Raw genomic sequence first — 27,942 nt, 5'->3', positions numbered from 1 at the left:
GATGCCTGCACCCTCGGAGGAGGCAGGGGCTGGGATTACAGCTCTCCCCCTGCTTGTCTCCACCTTCCCCAAAGCCAGGGTAGGGGAAGCAGTGAGCACTTTCTGGTCCAGCTCCCATGCCTAGGAGGATGCCAAGCACCCTCCTCTGCTCCCAGGTCTGCTCCACAATTACAGTTCTCTTGTTTCTTTTCAAATCCAACATGTTTTATTACTGCTAGAATTATTTTTATTGTTAAAAAGAAATCACAACACTTTTCCAGTTCACAACATGGGAGCAAAACCAGGGGGCATGGAGTTGTGTTTCTTAAGGTAAACAGAAGTTAATAAAGAAGATTAAGAATGTAGTTATAGCTCAGTGGCATTACAAAAGGGATATTAGGAATCATTTAACAGACAAAAGGTTCAGTCAAAATGGGTTATTTAATAGGACTCAAAATATACAGACAACTGAGCAGAGCAAAGGGCTTCTAGTGCCCATCAGCTTCACCTTCCAGAGATGCACACAGAAGTCTGGACCAGGATCATTAGATGTTCATTAGGGGAGTCATACCGTGTGTTTTGACAAATCAACTAAGAGCACAGCCTTCCCACAGGCTGGCAGAGCTGCAGAGACTCAGTGCTTCTGTAGTAACATTTTTCCCAGGCTCTCCTGCAGGTTACAATTCCAATTACGCAGCCATGTCCCATTCAGAGCTGTGTTTGTGAGAAGACAATGAGGGTGCTGCAGTTTGGGGCATGTCCTGGTTCATCAGGGCAGACGCCAACTCCAGCGTTCACTGCCCAGATGCTCCTTGTGCCCATTAAGGTTCCTGGCATGGACGGGGGAAGCTACGGCAGCAGTGCAGTGCAGGAACATCCAGTTTTGCTCCAAAGCTGTACTGTCAGTTCGTGGAAGCTCCGGATGGGCGAGACAGGGTTTCTCCAAGGTTTACCGTCTGCTGCTTGACCTTGGTGTAACTTGAGAGCTCTCGGTAGTTCGGCCACGGAACCCTGAAGCTGTAACTTCCTCAAGGAAGCTGCCAAGCAAAGGTAAGGTTAGCAGAGACAAGGGCCAGCTTTTCACTCATGCAGACAGAAAGTAACCACATGGCCTGGCTTCAAGCCTTTGAACAAAACCAACAAGTGTTCTACAACCTCAGCGCTATGAAAACATCTGTTTTCTCCCGTGGTGTCACCAGGATGGGGGGACAGAGTCACTCCTTCATATGTGGTTACAGTGGCAAAGAGGAGAAGACCTGCTCACAACAGCATGGGATCCAACAAAAAACCCCACCCAGAACAGGGATCCTGGTCCCAGTGGTGATGATGCTCCTTCCCCTCATTAGGCTCATGTCAAACCCAGCAGCTCCCTCTCCAAGGAGGCAGCAGTGAGGAAGTGTCAGGGACTGATGGTCCCTGAAGGGGCACATGACAGAGACACTCAGATCAGGACTCATGTCCTCCAATGTAAAAGCAGCATCCTGAGAGATGGCAGTTGAGGGACAGTGGCAGAGTGGATGGATCACCCTCTGACTGACCTACTCCTCCAGCTGCTTGCAAGGGGAAATGTCCTCAGACTGGGACAGCTACAGCTACGAGACACTAATCAAGGAGGAAATAAGTGAATGGCAGCCTTGCAGAAAGCTCCCACTTTCCAGTGACAGATCCTCCCACCAGCCAGGATGAATTCAATGAGGGAGAACAAAGTGCAAAGCTATGGGACTGCAATGACCTGCCCTGGGGACCAAAATCTGGAGCACCCAGCATGGATCACCAGGTCAACATCTTCACTGAACATGGCCATTCATCCTTAAATACTCCATCCTGTCTGGGAGGTCTCCTGTCTCTCCCCGTGCCACAAACGGTAAGGCTTCCAGAATGAGGGCAGCAGCTCTTCATGGGCTCAGCTCAGCATCTGCACCGAGGTGGTAGCCCCACTCGCCTTTCAGTAACAAAGCCAGGAAGGCCAGCATTCAGGCTTGTTTTTCTGCTCACTCAGTCTTCCTGTGTGGATGATAAGGCAGGAAGAGGCAGGGTGGAAACCTCCTGCTGAGGCATCTGTGACATTTCACAGCCAGGGCTTTCTGGAAAGCAGCCCCTTGAGCAGCCTGGGTCACTGCTTGTGCCTCACGCCCCAGCTCCTCAGCCTCGTCCCAGGGCTCACATCCACAGCAAGACCCTATCTCCAATTTCCAGCCTCTTTAGACCACATTCGGATCTAAATAATGAGCCACAGGAAACCTCTGGGCACTAACCATTCATTCAGTTGGATCTCAAGAAAGTTTTAACCCAATAAAATATTAAGCACACACTCAGCTTCATCCCAGTCTCTCCTCTGTATGATTTTCCCAGACACCTTAAGGGATTTTGAGGGCTAGACTCCAAGGAACTTGTCAGTTTGAGACTTATGCACAAGTTTGCCCTATAAAGTCAAGTGAACGGCTCAACTGCACACCAGAGCAATGGTTCCACACAAAAACCAAAAGACAATGCATTCAGAGACACATTTGAATAAGTGAGCTGCTTCTCAAGAAAAAAATTGTCAGGTGGCGATCAGCTGCCAAGGGCTGACATTGGCCAAATGCAGAGGGAAAAAGAAAAATAGGTTGAAGCAGGGATCAAGCGTGCAGCACTTAACGAAAATGTCTGGGAGTCAGGAGGGCTGGGCTCTGTGTCTTGCTCTGGTTCAGATCCTGAGATCCTGAAATCGGAATCTGCAAGACCGTTCAGTCCTAGCCCAAATCTGTTTCCACTTAAGCCCTGTTATGTCTTTAGGAGCAGAGTTAGGCTAAGCATTTGATAGTTTGGAAAGTCCTGTTCTGGAATGCTTGCAGTGTGTCTTAAAAGCCTTGTATGGACATGGCTGAAGTCATGATCACTGTGGAGGCAACTCTGTCAGCAAAGAATTTCTGCTGCGTGCAGGACTGGGCTTGCATGGTTAGGTGGCAAGAGAGATGATTTCTACCTTGATGAGTCTGCAAAATGAATTTCACTCATTCTGTCACCAGGCAGTCTTCAAAGGCCAATTTTATCCCTGAAACATGCCACAATGTTTCAGTTTCCAGACTTACACCTGTCATGAGCACAGATTCATTTCTTATCTGGGTGGACAGGTATGTGCAGCAAGCTGAGAGGTAGGCGTACATACAGACTGGTATTTGTTGGAGCTGCACCAAGGTCAGCTGCATCACACCTGCACTCCGGCAGTCTCAGCCCTCCTTCACAAAGCACAGCGGCGCCTAATCCAGCAAAATACACCAGAGCAAGGGAGACTAAACCTTGGAAACACAGTTGTTTAAATAGGTCTAAAAGTGGGTTAAGGTTTGAGACCAATTCAATCCTTTCAAGAGGACCCCCCCCCCAACCTTTGAAAGAATAATGCTCTTTGCATTGTTTTTGTTTGATTATAGGCTTCTATATGCTTTCATATGGCACTCCTGCCTGCAAAAGCCAAATGGGAGCATGGCCTACAGAGGTAAGTGCTAGACTAAGACTGAAGCTTGGAGCTAGTCCCAGTTTCACCAGGAAGCCACAGCTCACTCCTGCCCTTCGCTGCTGCTCCCCACCTCCATCTTTCATGTGACTGGCCTTGTCTGGAGTATACACAGACCAGACTGTCTTCTCCTGTGTGCTGATACAGCTCCTGAGCAGCCGGGTCTCTGAGTGCTGCTATAATACCAACACCAGAGCAAGACAGGTGTGAGTGAACCTTCACATGACATCCCTAGATATCTCTGTGAGGAGTCTCTGAAGCCAAAGGAGCTGTGAGGACTGCCCACAAAACAAAGCTGTGGCCCACTAGCATTACTTCACAGTTACTTACACCTGCTGGTCTGTGCAGTTTGGGAGGCAGCTGAATACTGTGCAAAACCACAGCAACGCTCCCACGTAAGATCTAATGAGGATGTGTTACCAGGAAGATGGTTACTCTGGCAATCCGATACAGTGCTACCCGTTTCTAGGTTGACTCATTCCTTCAATATGCTGATCAAGTTATCTGAACATTAACGCTTTAAAAAAAAAAAAAAAAAAAAAAAATCAGGCTATACCACAAATCCTACAAAAATATGATTCCCCTAAAACAGGTCTAAAATAGGTCTACCTGCCCAGGTTGTGACTTTTGAGGGTTTTTTAAAAAAAAAAAAAAAAAAATCTCATGCAAATGCCTATACCAGTTTCAAGATCTCAACACCACACCATTTAGAAATATGTATTCTGGGAGAGCAGCAGCCTGATTTATAAGAGGTGTACAGGAACATTGCTTGCGCTATGGTCACTCAGCTCTGAGATTACAGCTAGGGAGCTGTCCCTCCTCCCATTTTATTTTTAGGCATTAGAGTCAGGCAGACTTGAGTTCTTAACAGAGAATGACTTGCTTTTATTTTTAAAGGGGACTCATGTTTATTTCCTATCTGGAGAGAAAGTGTGTGTGTGTGTAAAGGGAGATGCAGCGAGACGTTGTCACTTTATACTTCAGGAAGGTCTTAAAAGTGGGCAGCATGACCACCTCTGAGCAGCTCCTGTACAAGTCTCCCCATCTGGAGTGCAGCTGATGTAAGAGCCAAACTCCCACCTGCAGCGGAGGGGTGAGGTGGAGCACAGTAAAAATGCACCATGCTGCAGCTGTTGTTATTTCCCAGGACCCTGAGGATCCTGCGAGAAACAGTGAGCATCTACTGCAGTGGTCACAGCTACTTCAGCTCTGGCTGGGAAAGCCTCTGATCAGGGTGCGAATATCAAACCACAAGAAGAATTTGAACTGATCTCTCCGCTCTACTCCAAACCCTCCCTCACTCCGTAGTAAGGAGGAACTGCGGCTGGTCCAAACACTTCTCCCAGAGGCACAGGTATCCGGTGACCAGGCTCCACTGGCTAAGCACACCGCAGCCACGTTTGGCACAACCAGGCTATTACTGTAACTGGGTAAGTGGGTCAGGCTAGATATCCCCTTGGATTAGTCACAGCAGGTTTGTGCTTAACCTGTGCTCTGGATGAGTCAGCCCCACATGCCAGATGTTCCTCCTGGTCTTGGTCTTCCATTTTTAGCTGATTATTGATCACTTTTTAACCCTTTCTCCCCCAAACCCAGCAGAATTTCTTTGAAATCCATTTGCATGTGCCAGAAAAGAAGGGAGCTCGTTGCCCGTGCGACTGGTGGTAAAACTGTTTGCCAACAGCAAGGAATCAGCTCCCTCACTTTGAGTTTTCTTTAGGAAGCGGGGGAAGCCAGAGCCACTTCTTTCCAGCTTTCAGCCCAGAGAAGGGGAGCAGCTAGGAGATGCTGCTGGCCACATTAGGCTCTCCGACTTCTTCAATTCAAAGTCCAGTAATTATGTTCCTGGCTTTTCTCTCCCTGCCCTAATGCCTCAGATCTCTGCATTCTGCATTTTGGTGTGAGCCCATGACCCTCCACAAATGTTAACTTAAAGAGTGGAGAGCAACTGAAAACCCAGAGATTTAACTCCAGCACAGTTTTGCCCAAATTCATCCGGTTCCTGCAGGTAATTACAGATGTTGCTATGGTCAGTGCTAAGGAATAGCACCAAGTCAAGAAAGAACTCTCACTTTCACCATAAATATAATTTAATTACATATTACATATGTATTTTTTAAAGAACCTATGATTAATAATCCCCAGCCTTCCAGCCCTTCCATTACAGCTCATTATATTGCAGGGAAAAAAGCAGACAGGAGTTCTACACTCAGACTTCATTTATCAAGTGGTTCGACCCATAGCCAGGTGCAATGGCGTAGCTGCAGACTGAGTCCCCAGCATGAGCCCGCTGTAGAAGAACCGCATTAAGTGGGCAGATGTGGCATTTCAATTCTCATACGCTGGGCACAGCTCTGAAGCGAGCTATTGCTGAGGCTCATCATGCAGGAAAACACATCCAGGAAGGTTTTTTTACCTTTTTGACAATCAAGTCATAATAGAAGTATTTTTAGTAGGGCTGCCAAAATTTCAAAAGTAACAGAGGCAGCCAATCTGGTTTGATTAGAAAAACGCTGAAAATTCCTTGACAACAACAGATTTTTTTCCACCCTCCTGGTGTTTCTCAAAGGATCCCAAAGCCTTACCAAATGCATATCTGTATACCCTCCTAGACTTAACAGCACGAGGGTTGCCTGTTAACAGGAACAGAGGAAAGAAAGAAAGAACTAAGTAAACTGAGATGGGACAGATTTAAGGCCTCATCTGCAGCAAAACTGAGTGTGCACAATCAAAGAGTTTTTCTGATCTTTGAATTTCTGCATTTCTCTGGCTTTCAGCACTTGACTTTTCAGCACCCTTGCTGCTTTAATGCATTTTTTTCTCACAACTTGTGGTTGCAGGCAGGTATGGAAGACCCAAGCCACATTCCCAACCCTATCACTGACTGACCTGCCCATGGGTAATGTCAGGAAAGAGGCCAAGGAATAGGTGTGCTACATGGATTTATCTGTTAGAGGACAGAATACAAGAAACAGAAATTTTCTCATACCTTGTAAAGCCACCGGGATTTTTTCAGACGGGAATAAACTCCAACAGCAGAGCCTGTTAGCTTCTGTAGCCTGATTTATTTATAAAGAATCCCTTAAACTATGTGTCTCTTTTCAGCATATGAGCATTGTTATTAGATGCCTGCCCCTATTTAGCATCTCTATGGATATAAATCCATAAAGATCAACAGCGACAGGTTCTCTTTGACTTGACTGTGCAGCATAAGGAAGCTTTAAACAGGTACATACTATGCCCACTTTGGGACCCTCTTTGCAAACACAGAATGTTGTATTCTCCGTCCCTACACAGAGTATTTTTCACTCCCACACTTTAAAGCATCTACTTACAGTATATTCATTGGACAATACCGATGGTCTCTTAAACAGATAAGCTTCCCACAAATATACAGCTCTAACAACAGAACCAGCTCCAAAGGCTCGTTTGTCTCCTGTTTTGTAAAAAAGCACGATGGATATCCCTTAAGCCATCCCCCATCCTATAAACACAGATGTTGATCACAATTTAAGTTGGACTGGTAAGAACAATGAAAGCACAGGATTAGTGTGCTTACATGGGCTGCTCAGCGCATTAATATAAAAATCTCCTTGTTTATTGTGACATACCAACCCTAATCCAGCAGAAATCAGCAAGAGTTCATTAAAGGAAGGCCAGTGGATTACTAGAGGAGTTAGGACACAAGAAAATCTAGGTTTCCTCACATTAGACACCTTGGTGTATTTGCTGAAATATCTGTGATCCTCACGCACTTGGCTAGAATTGCGGTTAACACTCAGTGGACAGGAAACTTCGTAATTTCTCAGGTGTCCTGAGTGAGTCGGCTTGCTCCACTGCACAGGCTGCTCCTCCTCTGTGTGCAGGAGCTAAGCAGGCCAGTCTTCCCTTGAAAAGGGCTCGAGATTACCGACTTGAAAGTTCTAAGTTTTTATTATTATTAATGTGGCCTCTCATCAGTAAGGAAATCTTATTCAAGCCACTAGGGAAAAGCAAATCATTCAGGGCAGGGCTATTTTTAGAATGAGACCCTTGGCAGTCCTCATCCCGGAGTTCCCAGACAGGACCTTGTAGTAGTCAGCCCTTAAAAAGCAACAGCTGGGTTTTTTTTTTCTTTTTCTTTTTTTTCATTTCATTCTTTGAAATGCAAATTTTGATAGAGTATCCTAGTTTTTCTGTAAATAATTCAGAGACTGCGCCAAAACGTAGTCACGGTAGAAGCCCTAACTAGCTAACATTGCTCATTACAGCACAAATCTAAGAAGCAGAACCCAACAATGTAGCTGCAAATCTTGAACTTCATAAAGCAGAAGTGAGAGACAGTCCCCCCTCAGAGACCTTCTGGTGATCTAGACAAAGGAGAAAGTTGCCCAACATCACCTAACAGGTCAACAGCAGAGCTGGGATGGCAACCTAAAGCTCAAACCATCTTCTCACACCCCTCCTGCTCCCCACACTACTGCTTTCCTTCTACTCAAAACGCTGCTGGTGAGTTTTCTCTGTTCCCCCCCACCAAGCAACAGTTTTTGCTGAATCTGCTACACTGATACACTTTCAGGGCAGGTCTCAACCTCCAATATGGTGTGAAAAACTATACCATCCCAGAGATCTCCACATTGCTTACTCTGTTTTTTGTGTTTAGTGTGGCACGATGACAGTACCATCCAGGTTCACAGCACAGATGCTGGTAAAAGTTTGATGCAGGCGTGTTGGTAGATGTCAAAATCAGCCTCAAAATGCACCGGTAGACTAAAAGGTTACAGTGGATGCAAGGCTGAATATGAACCAGGTTTTTTTGTGTCCTTGCAAGATGACAATTTACTTCTTTCTTTTTATCAGTCAAAGAGCGGCTAGTATGTCCGCTGATCTCTTTTTCTTACTATTTCTAGGCTTGGCTAAAACAGGATTTAGTTCAAAGGCTACTTTGTAAAGCAGGAGGTTCAGCAAGCAGGGTAATTTGGGCAGGAATTGGTCGATATGTGGGCTAATACAGACTTGCCTTTGTAACCCAGTTCATAAAAGCAATTTACTTCTGGGCTAGCATCAGTTCAGGAGCTTTCCAATCATCTGACATTAAGCTAAAGTAAGGGCCAAGTTTCAGAGTGGGCACTGTGAATTTGGAGAGTCTAGACATTTTTTTCTGAGCAAGTGATGAGAGGAGCCACTGGATTTCCTTGCAAAAGAATTGTTACTGCTTCTGTGCAGGCAGCTTTGGAGCCTGAAGATCCCTTACAGGCATGAAAAGGAAGGGGTTTTATAAATATCACACTGGACTCTGATGCAGCAGCAGCGCACATACATGGTCTGAAAACCAAGCCATTTTTTAGCCTGCTCGCTACACTTGAGTCCACCTGTCAGTAATTGAGATCAATGAAGTGCTTGACAGCTGTATTTCTGACACACAACGCCTGTGGTGTTAATCGTGTGTGTTTCCTGAACTCCAGGAGACTGCTGAGGCACCCAAAGCTGTTAGTCAGCTCTGAAAATTTCATCCCAAATGTTGAGAAGCATAACTTTTGCTTCCTGTTGCAGGACTGCATTTTGTTTGCGTTCCTAGGTGGTAACATTGAAGCTCTCCTTCCACCCCAGCTCAGAGCAGGGTGCTCCCTTCAAGCTCAGAGCAGCTGCTGGACACCACCAGGTTCTCTCCCAGGACTTAGATTTCACCACGCTTCCTGCTGCAACATATGGGAGAGATGTTGGTCACCTGTCACATTCCTGACGTTATCGTCCTTCTGATAACCGATCGGCTCCCGGCCATGGCAGTGTCATTACGAATGGGGACCGAACAGCGTGGCGGAAAGGAGCAAGGCATGTATTGAAAGAATTCACGCTCCTTTGCTTGGCTAGCAACAAGCCATGCTGATAGGAAACAATCCCCAATGTGGTCTAAATTTTCACCTGTTCTCAAATACTCAGATGAACAATTTGGGTTCAGGAAACATTGTATTTATAAACCAGACATTTCACAGAAAATAAACCAGGTGTTCCCTATTGACTGGAATTTTTGGCCAGCTACAGCAAAGCAGTTGCAGGTTTCTGTACAAGCCATCTGACTCTGTAAATCCCGACCAAGACCCTTAGGAATGGCTCGCTCAGCTCAGTGCAGGGGACGTGAAATACCATCAGCATTGCCCGACATGAGCCCTCTAGCTCCGATAGCTGCTGGAACACCCCAGAGACAGTGACCTAGGAAATCAATGAAGCTCAGCATGGTCAGTGCTCCCCGGTATTGCTCAGTTTCTGGACGGATTAAGCCGTTACAAATGTCTGGCCTCCCAGGAAAGGCAACTCGGAGTGTACAGCAAACCAATAATGAAAGCTCCATTCTCCAGGGAGAAATGCAAAAGACACAGCCAATACTCTGCAGGCTTGTGGGCGGCAGAGAGCCCGCTAGCAGTGTAATCATAGAACTCAGTTCTAATCATAGGTACATTAACTTCACTGCTATCAAATGCAGTTGCTCCAGATTTCAACAGGAGCAATGAGACCACAGTCAGTTTTGAATCCCTGTGTGCTGCACTGGCCTCTCATTCATATTAAGAGTGTGTGGTGAATTATAAGCAGGAAAAACTGTACACATCGACTTCCCTGCCCTTGAATTCAGTAGAATGCACATTAAACCTTCAGCTTGGTAGTAAGTCCCTCAGCCATAATGAGCAGAGATAGGCTCGGACCATTTACACACATTTCTCTGTTTTACTGCGTGATGAAGATCCCTCAGGCGTCACAAATTCATGCTCATGTCAGCAGTTTTATACACACAGAATCCACAGTAAAGAATACAGTTATTACCTTTTTGTGTTGTGGATGGTGGTCCCACCTAGGACGATCCGGACCCCCGGGTTGGTGCGGTTAAGGTTATAGACAGTCAGCGCCTCTTCATAAGTTGCCCCTCCAATGATGAACACAATAATATCTTGGGGCCTGCAATAAAGATGCAAATGTTGAGATGGGATCAGACAAAACACAATGATAAATCCTGTACTGCTCATGGGTGCTGAGGCAATGATCCTGCTGATTTCTCTCCCCAGACCATGTCTCATTTCTGTGACGCGCTGGGCTCAAGACTGACAACAATGTGTAGCCCATTAAATCACTCTTAAAACATTGTCTCTCCTAAACATTTACACAGTGTGCTAACGGTCCTTAAAAGCCTCCTCAGCAACACCCACACGCTGCATCCCCGTGGAGCTCTACCATGACACATACGCCAATGTTTAATGCATGATCGAGGCACTGCTGCGGCTGTTAAAGTAAGATCAATTCAGGAGTCAAACGAGGACAACAGTGGTGCTTCAGACCTCTCAGGCTTGGTTTGAAGGGCACAGATCAGCTGCAGTTTTGCTGGCTGATTACAGAACTACTGGGATTTGTGCATGACTTTACCTCTGAGGTTACATTCCCTAGCCAGCCTAGAAATACAGGATGTTACAGAGAAGTAGCATGAGGGGAAAGGGGGAGAAGGAGTGCCTTCATCCAACAAAATACAAAATCAGCCATATGCCCTCCACATTCTGCTTTCAAAGGAAGGCTGCACCTTCCTTGCACCGCTCTCCCCAATCACTTAAGTTTTCCACTCTCAAGGACAGCAGAAAGTGCTTGCAACCCATAAACAGCTCTGCCACATCTACAAGCTGAGACAACGATTTCTGCAGAATCTACAGTGAAAAGGTGTGGATCACATCCTGTCAGTCATCCGCTTGATTCAGAGCAGTCAAGTCTTGACACAATTGACTTTCTGTTGCCATCTCAAAACTCATCTCTGCTTTCCAAGCAGGTACTTCTGCTAGAATATGGCTGCTTGCTGCAGTGGTGGAAGCAGCAGGCATTCATCTGCTCACTCTGTGCAAGCTCTGGATCAGTGACAAAGCAAATGGAGCATGAGAGAGGGATGACCCCAGAATGCACCCAGACTCTTGTGTCTCTGGTTACTCCCTGCTGAGAAGCCAACCTGCAAAGCCCTCAACACCTGTTACTGTCCAGAGGAGCAACACGTACATCAGAAGGACGAACAACAGGGACTTCCTTCTTGGCATCACTGAACAGACACTACTACCAAAAGCAAAACTGCTTCTGCTGTCAGAATGGGACACTGGCTCAGAACAAGCCATCAGATCTGCACAACTGCCTCCCTGGCCCTGGAGGGAATGCAGAAAGGTAAGAAAAATTAATGGAAAAGATTAGCACACACCCCTTCCCAAAGTGATCTTCGTTACCAATAACCTTCCAAATCATAAGTCTTTTCAGGAAGTTAGGGTTAGGTCTGTGTAAGATGATTTGGACAGACAAAAGGAGATTTCAGAGATGCTTTAGGAAGTGCCGGTAGTCCCCCTTGGTGGGGTGGAGAGGGAATACTGCAGCCTCAATGCCTGGAACATGGGAACTCTATCATTTCAGGCACACCCTCTGGTGACACACAGCATTGCTATTTCAACACCAAAAAGGTTGTTGCATTCAATATAGTTCTTCTGCAGGTACTATGCAATTCGTTATCCTGGGGACTATAATAATTCTAATAATGGCCAAGACTTCCAGCTGCGATTTACTGCACAGCTTCCTTGGAAAGAAAAAGGCTCAAAGTGGAATCCTTTGTAAGAAGTCAGCAATAGTGGAATGTGCTATGTTAGATGCCTTACGCCTGCGCTCTCTGGACAGAGCGGCGAGTTTTACCCTGCACATGATTCACCCCTTCCAGCCAGGAGCAGTGGTGCAGGCAGTGCTGCCCTCAGGATTTCAGTGACGCAGTCTTGCTGAAAGTCTTCACTTCCCTCCCAGAGCTCCAGGATTTGGTGTGCTCATCCCTCCCCGCTGAGCTACACTCTGTCCCCTGCACAGAAACAGCCTGTGAAATCTTCTGCACTGCAGCCTTAAGATAAGCAGGTTATATATAGCTACCGCACATTCAGGCTGTGCAGGTTCAAACATCTCACTGAGGCAGACGGAGGTTTTTGCACCTTAGTGACAACACAAGTCGCTGAGCCAGCCCCAGAGGACAGAAGAGTGCTGTACCTTGTCTTTTTAGCTACAGTCAGGCATACGGCTTTGGAAACTAGATGCAAATGTGCCCAAGTCTTTTGGGGAGAGAAATCAAAGGGAAGGGGAGACACAGCAATGAAATAATCTGGTAAGCCACTGTCAGTTGTCAGAAAAAGTATACCCAATATCTCTACAAGCCCACCTTTATCACGATGCATGTAAAAGATGTGCCAAGTAGGCCATGCCATACTTCACTTCTTAGGGAGAATGTCTTTTAGGTTGAGAAAGCTGCACCTCCCCGAAGTCCGGTAACACAGTTAGGACCTTTAGGGTTGAGGTCACCTTACTAACTGGATCAATGAAGTGACAAAGAAACAGATGAGGCAATTTCTTACCAAGGAGTCTTGTGCAGACTGAAAACCACAGGATCAGTCTCCTGGTACCATCATATATGCATTTTTGGTTGGAACTATCAAAGACCTAAGGAATTTAGATGCCGAAGTCATGTGGCTAGCTCTCATGTGCTCCTCTGGAATATTTTAACATGTACCAGCCTTTAAATTTGCCATCACCTTTCACTGTCACCGTGACACCAGCCTAACCCTAACCCCAACCCTAGGGTTAAGGACTAAGCCTGGCACGGGGTAGTGGGGGCAGGACTACAGCCTCTCTCCCACTTCAGGTGCCTTGCTCAAAGCATCCGGCATTGACCTGCAGATTTCTCACAGACCACAAGTGAGCTAAGTCCTGCAGAGGCAGACAGCCACAGAGAGAACAAAAGGATCTTGGTGTTCTCGTGAAGTGCCCAGGGAATTACTGCTTATATCAAGGGCAAATAATAAGCAATTTCAGAACAGGAAGAAACTCCAAGACTGTTATAGGGTTAGTGGGAAAGCAATCTACAGCAACACTCGCTCCAGCTGTTGCGCTCCTCAGACCCAGTTTGCAGATGTGGCTATGTATCTCCTCGGCTTAACTACCAATTTAACAGCTAAATGCTCGAAGACCTCAGACAGGAGGAAAAAGCAACCTCCTTGAACGAACAAGGACACAGTCAGAGTTTTGCCTTAAAAAAACAATCCATGAAAAGCAAACTATACTAAACACAAGATAATATATATGATTTAGGAATAGTACTCCTTTCCCTAATCTTCAGGGCAGTATGTGTGAGCTCTGATGAAAAAGCACACAGCCAAATGGTTCCACATCACATGCTTCCAAAAAAGGAGATTTTATGTTCGCTGCCTAAGGAGATACCTCACCCATCCCTTTAGATGTGTGTCAGCTATAGACATTTCTAAATGGTTCCAAATTCTTCCTCTCCTCAAACAGTCAACAGGAACTTCCCCCTCAACAAAATCAGTGGGAGAAAGATCATGTCCTGTCATAGAATATTCTAAACTAGATGGTATCGGTGTGTTCTCATGTTCCACGTTTAAGTCTGAACTTTGACGGGCTTTCAGACACAGTAACTTTCCAAGGTTTTTCAATAAGCAGGTATGTAATTGTGGTAATTTGAGAGAGACATGGAACGAGCTGAGTCCCATCTGGATCCCCAGGGAGCAGTGTGTCTTCTCCTACTGCTATTTCATAGGCTGCTGCCTGGCTCCTGCAAAACATTGAGGACCCACGTTTGGTTTAAGAAGTGCAGCAGTGACAGAGCCGTCTTGTGGTCCAATTACAAACTTGATGTTGTAAGAAGTGGATGCTATCCATCTTAGGTAAGCACCACCAGGCCCAGTTGGTCTGCTCAGGACAAATGCCCTACTAGAGAAAATCCCAGGTCAAAGCATAAACAAAGCAAAAGCTCCACCCAAAGGGGAGGCTTTGGCAGAGCCTGGTAAGCAGAGCATGCTGAAGGGGTCACAAACTGTAGGAGGCATTTTGTACAGCATGTAACACAGCTGGGGCTCCTGCAGACTGCTGTGACCAGGAGAAGCTTTAGGAACTTTACTAGCTAGTACTTTCCAGCAGCAAGGTGGAAGGGACTGCAGTCTGATGGCATACAAGAAAAGGATGATATTTAACACAGCGGGAAAGAGAGGAGAAGCAAAAGAAAGCAGAATTGCTTATTGCTCTCTCCTAGGAACCTTGCTCAGTGCTTTGCAAAGATTCCCTTTCCTTCACTGCTGCCAATTTCCACAGCTGAATTTGGACCAGGAGCTTTTCCTCCCTTGCAACAGTGTAATGTTTAATACAGAAAGAAATAGTTAAAAAGAATTCTTTCAAATTCTTTGCTGTTCAAGCAACTGCATCCCTTTGATCAAAAAATACAAAGGCTTTCGCCCTGACCTTTTGCTGAACTCCTGCCAATCACTGTAACACCATCCTCTGAAAGCAGAAAGCAAGAAGACAGTGTAGCCCAGTTTGCCTTGGGCTGTGATTTATTAGACTAAGTTTTGTGAAGTTATTAAATTTAAATTCTTCGCTCAATTGGTTTGGCACTAAGGGAAAACCATCAAATGGGCCTTCTTCTTCCAAACCTGATACCTAAAACCTGGTTTTAGATGAGCCCCCATTTTCATGATACTGAATGTTTGTACTTGAGAGATAACAGTGCTGTGGCCCCCATTTTATGCAGCAAGTAAAGACCAGACATGAAAGTATTTAGGTGCCTATTTTTTGTCAGTTACGAACCCTCATTCCTATAGCTCCTATGTCTTAAACTCAACATGATCTACCATTCCCATCAGGAAACAACCCTAATAACCATGTGCCCTTACGCTTTTGATCATTTTGCAGACATCTGACCCAGCAGCAGCACTGTTGGACCCAGCCACTGTCGGTCCCAAGGACAATCCCAGACCAAAGGAAGACCATGAGAAATTTAAGGTAGAGAACAGTTTGGAAGCTCTGCCTTTGCATTTTGAGATTTACTTTAACAAAACTACAGGATTCTTGTCTTTTAGCTAAGAGACAAGACTGTAGCCACTGCAGAGAAGGGAGGGATGTGCAAACTCCATTTCCCTTCATCCAACCTCTGTTTTCCTTCAGTTCAAGGTAGGAATTAAACCTTTCTCATGCTCCCCCAAATAAATCATTTGCATGGTCTTTGTAGGATTCTCAGGAGCAGGTTTCTGTACCCTTTCCCAGAAACATTTAAAGAGGAATCTAAGTGAAACACAGCTCAAGAAAATGTAAGTGGGAACTGAAAAAGAGAAGATAAAGGTCAGAAGACCACTTGTTTCTAGTTAGCTCAGAACAAACCCAGGTCAGGGATGCCTGGATGCAGTTACTGCTGTCCTGCAGGTCTCATTTCAGATCTACCACAAATCGCATCTGTCAACCTCTTTTTGTTGGGCTGAAATCCATCTCAGTCAAGAGCTGGTTTCAAGGACAGAGAGGACACCATTTCTGTTGCTAGGGGCCTTGATATTTCACACCTATTAAAACCACCCATCCACCCTATCCAAAATCCACCATTTTATTTTAAAGGAAAACTCTGGAGCAAGGCAGATTTTTTTTTTTGGTCTACCAGGGACATACACAAACAAATTGTCTCTTGTGAGACAATTGACTATAAATGACAAATTACTTTTTAATTCTTTCTTATTCATAAATAAAATTATTAATATCCCCTGCTGTCAGCCTGGCGTGGAATTTGGATGCTTTCCTGCTACAAAATACAGTTTTGCTTTCATCAGATGGATCAAGGGCTAAGGAGGAAGAGCCGTGTGCCTGTGCATCTCAAAGAGAGCCAGACATGAGCGCTCACTCTTTGACATGCTTCTGCCCCTCCCACCCACTTGACACTGCTGAACCTTGGTCCCCAAGTCTACTTCTCTCTCCTGCTCCAAACGAGTCTGTGGTTTTCATTTGACCCAAACTGCCCTGCAACAGCCGCCTTGTTTGTTGAGAATTACTACCTTGAATTTATTTTCTGCTTCACTAAAAATGTAGCAGTTGCTGATGAAAAGCCAATAATACGCAGCATGTGAAGGGAATGATGATTGTTCTAATGCTGCAAGTAAAACACTTTCCACAGAACCCTGGGACATTTAACAGACATTGGAGAAGATTCAGAGAATCACTGTGATGACCTCATCACAGAACACCCAAAGGAAGCAAAGCAAGAGCAGGCTTTTCTCCTCAAAGACTACCACTGCTAGAAGGAATAAGGAACACCCAACCAGCGCTTACCTTAATTTACAGAAATGAAACTGCAGTACCAAAGAAAGGAGTGATCTGTACAGAATGCCATTAGAGAAGGACTTGTCATCTTCTCTCTAATGATTCAGTGCCCTCACTCTGTGGCCCATATTTACCTTTAATGACTTCATTGACAACAGATTAGCTTAGCTCCAGCAAAGTCAGCCAGAACCAGACAGCCAGAGTTCTTTTCAATTACAGTTATTAGCCACATTCAGCAAGATCCCATTCTCATCAGGAATAGTAACTGGCTCAGAAGGGAGAGCTTGCAGTTGGACTATTTTTGGTACTCTACAAATAAACGCCAGATGGCATGGAGTGAAGTTAGGGGGCATGTTGAAATCCATCATGTGAATGTCCTGGCAGCTTGGTGCAATGGCTTAATCCTTTACCTGAGCCCTTACAATGGGAATGTCACATCTCGGCCAGCAAGAAAAGACAACCATACTTCAGTCTTAATAGCCCTCTCCAAGGGCACCTACTTGAGGATACAAGAAAGACCTACACAATCAAGACATTTCTCTGCCAAGCTGCAGTTTTGTTCATCTACAGACAAACAACAAGCAAATGGCAGCACTGGGAGGAGCAGATATGTTTCAGTTCCAAGCTCTGTCCTAAAAGGCCCCACATACCTGTCACGGAGAGTGTTGGGACCCAGGTAGGGGTACTGGCTGTCCTTGAGTTTTCCTTTGATGAGCTGATCTAGTGTTTCGTGAAGAAGAGGCTGGTGTTGCGTATACACATTCTCAACACCCTACAGTACATGAGAAACTCTTGTTATGAATTAATACAGCAAGGCAGCAAGCTAAGAGAGAAGATCAGCAAAGGCACATAAAAGGAGCATCATCATCTGATGGATACATCAAGTGTTAACCACTGAAGTCCAGATTTAGAGAGGCTTTTCAGCAACTAACTCCCACTGTCTTCAATGAGAATTATGCCCTAAAAGTCCAATGCACTTACTATTAAACCTCTGAAATCCATGACAAGTTGCATTGCACTGCACACGGGTCCTGCTCTGTAACTGTAACTTTGACCAAAACTGTCATTATTTCATCTGTGGCAGATCCATACCTTCAGTCCTTTGAGGAATTGTTTGGTGATGGCTACAGCATCCTTGGGACTGAACAGGTCACTGCCCCGGACCCGTTTCCCTCCATACTCCACAACAGCAGACACTAGCTGTACAGAGAGAGGCAAAACCAGAGTCCTATTAACCTGGGAAACCAGCTTCCAAGCAGTTTTTGTCTAGGTAGGCTAAGTAGAGGTACTGCAATGATGACCAAGGCATCAAGGAGATTGAGCCCAAGCAGATAATGCAGCATAGAGAGGCGAGGGGGAAGAGAAGAAGTATTCCCCATAGCCACCAAGCAAATCAGTCCGCTGTGACACTGCCTGCATAAGGAGAGAGGCTTTCATTTCCATAGTCTGCTGCAGTGATAGCAGATCTTCCATACAATGTGACATCATCCTGCTTCTCCACCTCCTCTCCAGCTGCTCACTACATTTGCCAAGCACTGCCACCCTCTGCCTCCCAGCCAAGCTCCTTTTACAGTCTCCAGAAGCCCTTTGCTGCAACTATTGCCTATTCAGCAGGAGGTGGGGGAAAAGGGGTGGGGAGGAAGAGGGGAAGGAGAAAGGAAGCATGTTCCAGGCCCTGTTTACATGCCACACACCTGTCCTAGCAGACTCCTGACAAGCCTGCCATCTCTGCTTTATTCAATCCTTCATAATATCACTGATTTTGGAAATGGAAATTAAGTGATTAGTTATGCCTTCTAAAGTAACACCTGCAGGCCCCAGCCAAGCTCAGGGTTCTTTTTGCAAAGTGCGGCGCCAATTCCACAAAAAGCATTGTGCTAAACTAAAGCAGGCAAGCTTTACACCAATTAACACTGATTTGCCATCTCTGTGCCCTCCTATCCCACTCGTTCATCCAGCTGAAGGAGAAATGCTGCCATTACCTTTCGGTATTTCTCTGACACACCCCTGTTCTTGAGATCTGTGATCAGCCCTGGCAGGCTATTGCTGCTGTGCCGCTCGTAGTGCAGGGCATAAAGCATCACCAGCCGGGCAGCGTCAAACTCTGTCACCTTGGGGTTCTGCAGGAGGCGTCGCACATTCTGCAACAAGACAGAGAGCAGTATTAGTGGAGAGGCCTTCAAAGGACATTAAATCAGACTAGTATCAAGCCCACTGCCTAGCAACAAAATTGCATGCAGGAAGAATGCAATAGAATTAAATTGTGTCATAAGCAACAGAGCCCAGCTTCTTATGTGCTCTGCGGTTAGATTTATAGGAGTACAATGGAGCGCAAGTTGCTTTTGGGCCTTTTCATGAAGCTGGGAATTCATAACCCAATTTGGTTGTCCATTCTTAACTTTCCATAACATGCTGTGGGTGAGCTCAGGTTACCATATGCCTCCCCTAAAGGAGGGCATCAACAGGCACTTACAGAAACCTTTAACCTCTGCCCGTCCCTTTCCAACATGAGTAGAGCCAGAACTGGTTCACAGGTTCCATTGTAATACTGACTGTCACGACAAAAGAGCTAGGACAATTCTGTTTTCTTTTGGAAGGTGCGGGGCAGAAGCATCAAAGTCTCAGATAACCTTTGGATGTGAGAAGTGGAGGAGCAAGTATCAAGCATTTGGAAGCAAAGGAGGAAAAGAATTAAAGCACAAAAAGGAAAAGAGGATTACAGCACTGGAGGTAAATATAGTTATTACTTCTAATATGCAGATCATTACTTTTTCTGCTGAAAAGAACATGATACCATCGTAAATATAAAGGGTGCATGCCCCAAAGAGGCTGCCTGTTAAAGTACAGACCATTTCCAGAAAAGTTTCAGAATCCCCGGTCCATGGCATTGACCATCCAGGCATCGCAGGCAGACTGTAATTGCTTGTGTAAGTTGACAACTGGGCATATAAGTGCTACTCCTCATTAGAACAAAAAGCACTTATTTCCTCTCTGCAACCTCTCAGTCATTGTGTCGAGTCACAGAGCTGAGATAATGGAGTTAACAGAACAAACACCAGAGCCAAGTTGGTAGCTTAGGTGAGCAGTGGGAGTAATAAGCTTCTTAACTACAAGCTTTGAGATGGATCTCAAAGAACAGGCATCAACTACCAGATGTGTTTGCAGACATCTGGTTAGGGCTGGACAGATGCTTTAGGACACAGCAAAGTCTGAAATTCTCCCTGTGCTGAACATTAAAGCAAAACAATCAGCCTGTATTAGCGCAAATGCATGGGAGCAGAGGAGCTGCCGGTTTTACAGTTGCAGAAATGGCAGTTCCAAGAAAGTTATGATATTTTCCACTCTGTAAGCGTACATGACCTTCAAACACTCCAAAAGTCCCAGCATATCTTTGCGAGATTCTCCCATGCTCCCAATACAGGTAGGCAACATGGAAACATTCAGTGAACAGCTGTGAAACAGTATTGTGAAACTGTTGTTATTCACCACAGCGATTCAGCTATATTTGCTTTAATTTGTTTGACTGATGCTGACTAGTTACAAAATACAGGATAAAAACCTGGCTTTGAGGAGGATCAACAGGAGTTTACCGTTAACCCTGGTAAGGTCAGGAATTCCCCTGTGAGGGCAGGGACAGAGTCCCACGGAGATGTTTGCTTGCAAGATTTTTGATCCTGTGCTGGCAGCGCAGTGCCAATGCCTATATAAGCAGGAAGCGTGTAAAACAGAAAAGCTATTGTCCATCTAAGGAGATGGGATTCAAAACCTCCCATTCATCTCTGAAGGCTCATGTACTATGTCAGGATTAATAAGAGACCAGGGGAAGAATAACCAAAATATACTGTACTCAGGGGCCCTAGGCCACTGAGAAATTAACAATTGCTGAAGTTACATCAGTGGGAGAACAATTCTGCCTTTATTTCGTGCACTGGCTTATTCTTCATTGTTTCTGTGGCCTTGGCCCTTCACTGCCATTAGGAGACTGCAACAGAGAACAGCCTGGGGCAGTGCAGCTAAAGAGATACTGATCTCTCATGTAGAAAGATACCAGTTCCATAGTTTTGCATTTATTTCCTAGCTGCTACATCTTTTCCAGTCGGTCTCAGCTGTTAGAAATATGATTAAAGCCCTTCAGGCATGTGGCTGTAAGCAAACTGCAGGCAGCTTTTCTGCTTTAAAAACTGCAGAAATACCTAGTTAGTGCAGACTAAGACCTGAATTAGCACCAAGGTGAACTCCAGTAACCATCCTGCCATTACAGTGTGGCACTCGGTGAGAGCTGACCTGCCTGTGTCTCTGTCCGCTTTCCAGCACTGCCACATACTCTCTGAACTGCAGAGCTGGTAATGCAACAGCACCATCACCAGAAGTTCACATCATCCCTTTCTTCAATGAATCTGAGATACCTTTATAAAAAGTAGACCAACATTTTCCAAAATGGTCTCCAATGCCAAGCACCCAAGGTTCAACACTAATGCTCTGTGCTGTGTTAATATCAGAAATAACAGATCACAGCACAGACACAATGGGCTGATGGATTAGAACTCAAATACTTAACTTTTAAACTGCAAAATCTTGATCTAGAAACAATGATATAGCAAGAGAACCTCAGAGGCTGTTTTCAGCAAATACATTTTATGGCTACATTCCCACTTCAATACTTAAGTCATCTAAATTCTACCAAATATAAGCTATCAAATCATAACTATATGCTCGCCAATCTATATAGCCGCAATGACTTCAACAGGCCTATACTGATTCACATCAGCTCAGGATCTGGTAATAGATTACAGTACTTGAAGAATCTAATATTATCTCCTAGCCACCCACTTGGAGCACAGAATAACAGAGGCAAAGAAGACATGTATTTCAAATCTGTTGAAGATGCTTATCTTTATTTTCTAGTCAAACTGCTTCTCCAGTATTGTGTAAAGGAGTCCATTATATGGTGTAACTTCTACCTTAGCTATAAAAAATTAAGGAATTGTTTTTTAATACTGAGTTGCTGGTTGAACTCTGCTGTAATACAGCCACACTCAACAATACTGCTATTTTCTCTGAATAGTCAGCAGCCACAATTCATCACTGTTGACATACTCTCAGATACTAGGTCAGGTCATAGGATCCAAGAAGCCAGCATGGGGTCAGAACTTCAGTCTATACTCAGCTATAACAGAAGTCTCACTTAGGCTTTTTCAGTCCTCTTTGCCAAAGAAATCTGTTATCTAAGAGGCTTCCCACTTTCTTTTTTTTTAAAAAAAAAAAAAAAGGTAAAAGCCAGCACCTCAATGAATAGTCTGATTTAGACAATTTCATGGATTCCATTTCTTCTCCTCCCCAACAAATACAACAAGCTCCTACATGGGGGTCCAAGTCTTTTTTTTCTTACTGGTGCCTGCACAGGCAGCCTGCCAGAAGCCAACTGACTGCATATAATGAAGGAATGTTGTATTGTGAAATGTGAAGACAGAATTTGCAAAGATGCTTCTCAAGCCAGTTATTAACTATGACTCATCCCCATCTGAACTGAATGGGGAGGAGAAGAGTAATTCTAACATCTAATGTCCCAACCCTGCAGGATATCTGCATGCAGAACTCCCACTGACTTTCAGTATCAAACTTCGATCAACATGGGAGTTACAGGATCATACCACCTAGATTCAGACAAAGGATCAAGGTTAGGTTTTGAGCCTGAGGTACCTGGAGAGCGCTGGAATGGTCATTCTGGCAGGCCAGTTCCTGCTCTACTTCAGACACCTCCAGCAGGTTCTGCTCACCAACCAGTCGAGAGAGCTCTCCCACTACTGTCACGTGCTTCGATACTGTGCCTGACATCTTCTTGAACTGCGGGTAATTCTCCACAAATGCCTGCAATGGGGAAACCAAAGCAACTGGTTCTTCAAAAGAAAAGCAAGAGACAATGGATGTGTGCAACCCAGCGATAAACTGTACAAACTAATTTGCATCAGTATAAGCAAGACCAGTGCGGGTGTATGGATGACTGGGCACCTCAATCCCAGGAGCCCATAGGCTTTCTCGAACTACCAAGAGATTTCTGGAAGGGATGTACTTTTTATTTACTCTTAAAATAAAAGGATACAGAAAGTATCTCCAAAGACATCGCCAGGATTCTTTAAATCTTGAGCAGTGACTGAATTAATAGCCTGTGTTCTGAGCTGTTGCTAAGTGACCCAGCTCACATATAAAGTCCACACAGCCATACTGGAGTAAACCAAGTACTTAAACCAGAGCTTACTGATTCAATTGTAGGGCTTTGGGACTCCAGCAAGATCTAAGCAGCAGCTGAGGGAACAGTCAGAACAAACAAGCTTGCAGATGACACTGCAGTGGTGCAGAATAGCCTACCAAAGCATCTAGCCTTCGGTAAAGAACCACTGTAATGAACACAGTGCAAAAAGGAGGTTCCCACTCCACAAAACTAGCATGCCACAGAGATCTGAACTGTTGGTACTGGTAGTGTGGACTGTCAGCGTATAGACAGTAGTGATCTGCACTATCCTGCAATGGATGGGATTTAAAAATTCAGTCGGTTATGTGTGGATTGTCTATACCTTCATATCTGCTATGGATTCCAGCTTCTGCTGCTCCTTAGGTTTCCTCCTCTGGAAATCCTCCATAAGATTCTTGATGTTACTGCCAATCTCTGCAAAGTTCAGGTACATGTTCTGCACGGAACAAGACAGGGATCTGAGAGAAAGCCGTTCTAACATGAGTCTTGACGCAACTGGAACAAGGTGGCACTCTGTGCCCAAAACACTGAAGTGCTGTTGCACATAGTCTCCCTGAGACCCAAGCTCGAGCAAGCAGCTCTGCAACTGGCCCAGGTTTTATTTAAAGCTATAAAATGGACACACTACTTCATGTAGGTTGCTACTTGCACTACACACTGATTTGCACCACCTGCATAAGCTATACAGTACATCACCACCCCAATGCTCAAAGTCATTGGAAAGTTCCTTTCCCATGGCAAAACAAAGAGCAGAACCTGATCCTCGAATTCAGCTACTCCTGAAGATCCCACGGAGATACCTACGTTGGCATAGAACTCGTCGTTCTCGGCAGACAAGACCACCTCTCGGAGATCCTTGCTTATCCCCGGTACCCGAGAGAGGTCGATGCGGTTGTTGTTAATCCCCAGCAATTCGTGAACCATAGCCTGGTACGTCCACTAACAAGGATGGTGAAACAGAAAGGCAAATTATGACCTTAGTAAGATAACAAACAGCATTGGAAAATTAATGGATTTCAGGCTAAACTCAAACAAAGCCAGTTTATATTCCTCTAGTAATACACAGCGAATTCAATGGACAGTGTCCATTTCTCAAACTTTTGCCAGAATGTTACAATAAGAAATAAATATTACTTCTGTTATAATCAGATGGGCATCCCATGGTGAGAGGTGCTGGTATAAACACAGAGGAAACCCACCCCTTTCCAGGGTGCTTACTGTAGGTATGTTCAAAAGACACAACTCTCTAAAAGAAGAGCAATGGGGATTAATATTCCTGTTCAAACAGTTCTGTTTGCCACCATTATCTCCTCCTCCTCCGCCTGTGAAGTGACATGTATTTTTGGCTGCAGAGGTTCCACAGTTACAAACTGTACAATTTCCTACATGCTCCTTTGCTTCTTATGCAGCAGTAGGAGTGTGTTTCTGCACATCAGTGAGTTACTATGTTTATCCTGGGAAGACTAATATTAATCTAGAGAGAAAACTGAAAGCTGATCAGAGCACCAACATGCCCGACACTCCATTTACATTCATGTGAATCTCTCTTCTGGATAGAAATCCTCTGTTATAGCAGGTAATGCTTTTGGTGCCCGGTGCTGAGTGCAGTCCTTAACTCTACAAACTACATGTGAGCTGGGTTTCTGACTGTCAGATCACTCCAAGAATACAAGTATCACCACTGGCTCCTACACCCCAGCATTGCAGAAGTGCTGGCTGCTGTTGCGGTAGCCTGGCTGCAGCTCCAGCCATTGCCTGATCACCAGACTCACCTGTGTCTAAGTGTACCCCACAGAAATGAAAGGAGACAAACATATTCTGCCAGAATCTGCAGCACAGCAAACAAACAAAAAAATCACAATAGCTACATAGTAAGAAATACACCACTGCAAGATCACTCAATAACTGTGTAAGTGTGCTGCCAAAGAGCCTATACAAATAAACCCTTGGAAAGGACACTGCCAAGACACGAGGACTCCAAATGTAAAGTGTGTCTCACAGAAGTGCAAGTGGCCTGGTTTGCCAGGGTGCTGGCTACATCTGCCACTGAAGCCAGCACACACAGTCTGTGCTCAACTGTTTGAAAAATCAGGCCACAAGAAAAAAGAGGGAATTGAAAAAGAACTGGGGCAGGAGGCAGTACTTTTTACCTTTCAGATATAAACCATGCCCTACCAGGGTGTGAACTCCAACTTGCTGCTACTGCCACAGGGCTCTGTGCACTTCCAGAACTTGCATTCCTACCTCAGCCCTTGCACAACTGCAAGATGATTCACCTGGTTCAGAAGTGGGGTGATGGCATCATCAGACCGGTCCAGAATAAGAAGTAAAGGAGGAACCTCAGTGCGCCGAAAGTCAAACAGCTCGTACTCTTTAGTGATTACTTGCTGTTGAGAAAAGGAAAGAAAAACCGCTTGATCTTATGTATACCCAGAAGATGTTTCCTCTTAGTTTGGATACAGGTGAAGAAAAAGTGAAGAGCTGGTGAAAAATAAGTTGTGCTGCTACCTTAGTCTACACTGCTATTGAAGACATAATACAAAAGGCACCAGGTAACCTACTACAATTTATGACACTCACAGGCAATACAGTTCTTCACCTGCTCTCTGGTTGGAAGCAGGCCAAGATGAAGGATGTGACCTGCCCAAAGTCGTGCAACAAAGTAAATAACAGAATTTACATGAATCAACTGAAAAAGGGTATTTCTCTCAAATGGATCAATATGTAAATAAATTAAACAAAATTTAAGTACATTGACAAACTTATTTAACACCACTGTAGGCTCTCACCATACCTTCACACATTCAGCAAGCCTCTTTGCTGACTCAGAGGAGAGCTGGTACCGAATCATGGGGCATTTCTTCAGAGACAAAAGCAGAGCAGTCAGCCCTTGAGTTGTCCGGGACAGCTGAGCTGGATCCCAGCTGCGACCCTGGAAGGAAAGGCTGCATCTAGTATGGACGCGCCATCCCCAAACTCCTTCTCACATAAAGTCTTATTTCTAAGTCTTAAAGTCTTACAACAAACTATAGTTTGACTGAAGGAGCAGGTACACCAGAGGCCACAGTCCAGATTCCCCAGTGTTCCTCCCCTTGCCAGTTCCTCGTAAGGATCAGCTCCCCCTTTACGGACCCTCAGCAGCAGTCTGCCTGCTGGGCAGCCCACCACGGCACCCCGCTTGTTGTGGCTACTGGTCTCTCTATTAACCATAAAACAAGGCCCTGGAGGAGCATTAGCTTTTTTCATACCTGGCAGCAGCCCAAGAGGTTGAGAGAAAAAACGTGTGGATTCACTGCAATGTAATCGCCATAGAACTCCTGCCAACAAGTGAAAGCAAATACAGTTATGTGTCTTGCCAACCCTTATTCAGCCTACAAGAGTACGTGTTCCAGCATCAGCCACATTGATGCTAAAATCCTAAGCAATGCACAGACTCATTGACTCTGATCATTTCTCCTTCCCCCAGGCCGAACCTCTCAAATCCCTACACAGCTGCTGACAACTCCATTGCCAATTTGTCGTGTGTGTTTTTTAAGTACATAGCTCTTTGTCAACACCACAAACATGTAGCAGCCTTGTGAAACACAGGTGACAGCAGAACCAGCAGCAGCTCTGACAACTGGAGGGCAGGCAGAAACAGGGGCCATGGGACTTTTTCTTCCTTTTACTTTTTAATCCCATGTGTACATTCATCTGTTCTTGCATCCTAGACTGTTGCACAGTGCTGCTGCATACTGTTCAAGAACTACAGAGTCCTCCCATTGCCACAGCTGAGTTTGTTAGCTTGTACGTTCATTTTGCTGGTGCTTTTGGATTAGGAGATCTATTTAAAACATTCAAAATTCACCTGAACTTCAGCCACAACTTCCTGTTCATCAGCCTCAGCTAATGATTTGACATCACTCTTACTGATCACGTTACTGAAATCTGAAAGAAAACAAGAGTGAAAGAACAGTCGGGCTCTGCAAGTGACACGTAACACACAAGAACACCACAGAACAGTATGACCGGATTTTCCCCTGGAGCAGGAGCAGATTACAACAGAGATCCTTTGACCTTACATCTGCAATTATTATGCAGACATTATAATCCAGAAGTTACCTCACATGGATACTCTGAGCTAATTCTCTGTCCAACTTTCTGCCTCTGGTGCCAATATCCAGTACGTGACTGCAGCACTGGATCAGCATGTGTCGTGGTTTAACCCCAGCCACCAACTAAGCACCATACAGCCGCTCACTCACTCCCCCCCAATCCAGTGGGATGGGGGAGAAAATCGGGAAAAAGAAGTAAAACTTGTGGGTTGAGATAAGAACGGTTTAATAGAACAGAAAGGAAGAAACTAATAATGATAATGATAACACTAAAAAAATTACAACAGTAATAATAAAAGGACTGGAATGTACAAATGATGTGCAGGGCAATTGCTCACCACCTGCCGATCGACACCCAGCTAGTCCCCGAGCGGCGATCCCCCGCCCCCACTCCCCCCAGCTTCTATACTACATGTGAAGTCACATGGTACGGAATACCCCGTTGGGCAGTTTGGGTCAGGTGCCCTGGTTGTGTCCTGTGCCAACTTCTTGTGCCCCTCCAGCTTTCTCGCTGGCTGGGCATGAGAAGCTGAAAAATCCTTGACTTTAGCAACAACTGAAAACATCAGTGTTATCAACATTCTTCGCATACTGAACTCAAAACATAGCACTGTACCAGCTACTAGGAAGACAATTAACTCTATCCCAGCTGAAACCAGGACAGTATGTAATGGTCAACGATGGATTAAATGCCCAATGGGATGTGGCAGTGCTGGAAAGGCGGCAATGGGTCTCTCTCATCCTCTCCCCAGCCTAACATCTGCTCAATTAAGCAACAGCACGTACAGCCCACTTGCAGTCAGTAAGTTTATATGTGTAAACGACAAGGAATATTAAATGGCTAAACACAGCAACAGCCACATCTCTGTTGAGCTCCTCGGCCTTGCTGTGCTAGCCAGTCACTGCTACCCTTTCCAAACTGGAGTCCCCTCTTGCAGCGGGAGCCCGGCTCCTCGGCACTGCATTCCTGCAGATCAGCAATGACATCTAGAGGCCACTTCAGCTCATTTCCCTGA

At 45.2% G+C, this 27,942-nt stretch overlaps 1 protein-coding gene across 2 annotated transcripts in view; it reads right to left on the bottom strand.

Moving 5' to 3' along the window:
- Nucleotides 1-401: 401 nt before the first annotated feature.
- VPS45 (vacuolar protein sorting 45 homolog) overlaps nucleotides 402-27,942 on the bottom strand; it is a 28,905-nt gene continuing 1,364 nt past the window's right edge. The window contains exons 4-15 of one of the 2 annotated variants that reach the window (XM_069794270.1): nucleotides 26,680-26,759; nucleotides 26,081-26,149; nucleotides 25,627-25,764; nucleotides 25,109-25,219; nucleotides 23,637-23,771; nucleotides 23,155-23,268; nucleotides 22,283-22,450; nucleotides 18,565-18,723; nucleotides 17,675-17,782; nucleotides 17,233-17,354; nucleotides 10,268-10,399; nucleotides 402-1,016 (exon numbers count right to left, since the gene is read on the bottom strand). In XM_069794270.1, coding sequence (XP_069650371.1) covers nucleotides 929-1,016; nucleotides 10,268-10,399; nucleotides 17,233-17,354; nucleotides 17,675-17,782; nucleotides 18,565-18,723; nucleotides 22,283-22,450; nucleotides 23,155-23,268; nucleotides 23,637-23,771; nucleotides 25,109-25,219; nucleotides 25,627-25,764; nucleotides 26,081-26,149; nucleotides 26,680-26,759 — 1,424 coding nt within the window. In that variant the 3' untranslated portion in view covers nucleotides 402-928. Of the gene's footprint in view, nucleotides 1,017-6,517; nucleotides 9,662-10,267; nucleotides 10,400-17,232; nucleotides 17,355-17,674; nucleotides 17,783-18,564; nucleotides 18,724-22,282; nucleotides 22,451-23,154; nucleotides 23,269-23,636; nucleotides 23,772-25,108; nucleotides 25,220-25,626; nucleotides 25,765-26,080; nucleotides 26,150-26,679; nucleotides 26,760-27,942 lie in introns of those variants that run through there. The other variant, XM_069794271.1, reaches the window with a different exon arrangement.

This window comes from Haliaeetus albicilla, chromosome 10, assembly GCF_947461875.1.
Source record: "Haliaeetus albicilla chromosome 10, bHalAlb1.1, whole genome shotgun sequence".
Lineage (NCBI taxonomy): Eukaryota > Metazoa > Chordata > Aves > Accipitriformes > Accipitridae > Haliaeetus > Haliaeetus albicilla.
The sequence above is the reverse complement of the archived record's forward strand: the minus strand, read 5'-3'. Positions and strand labels throughout refer to the sequence as shown.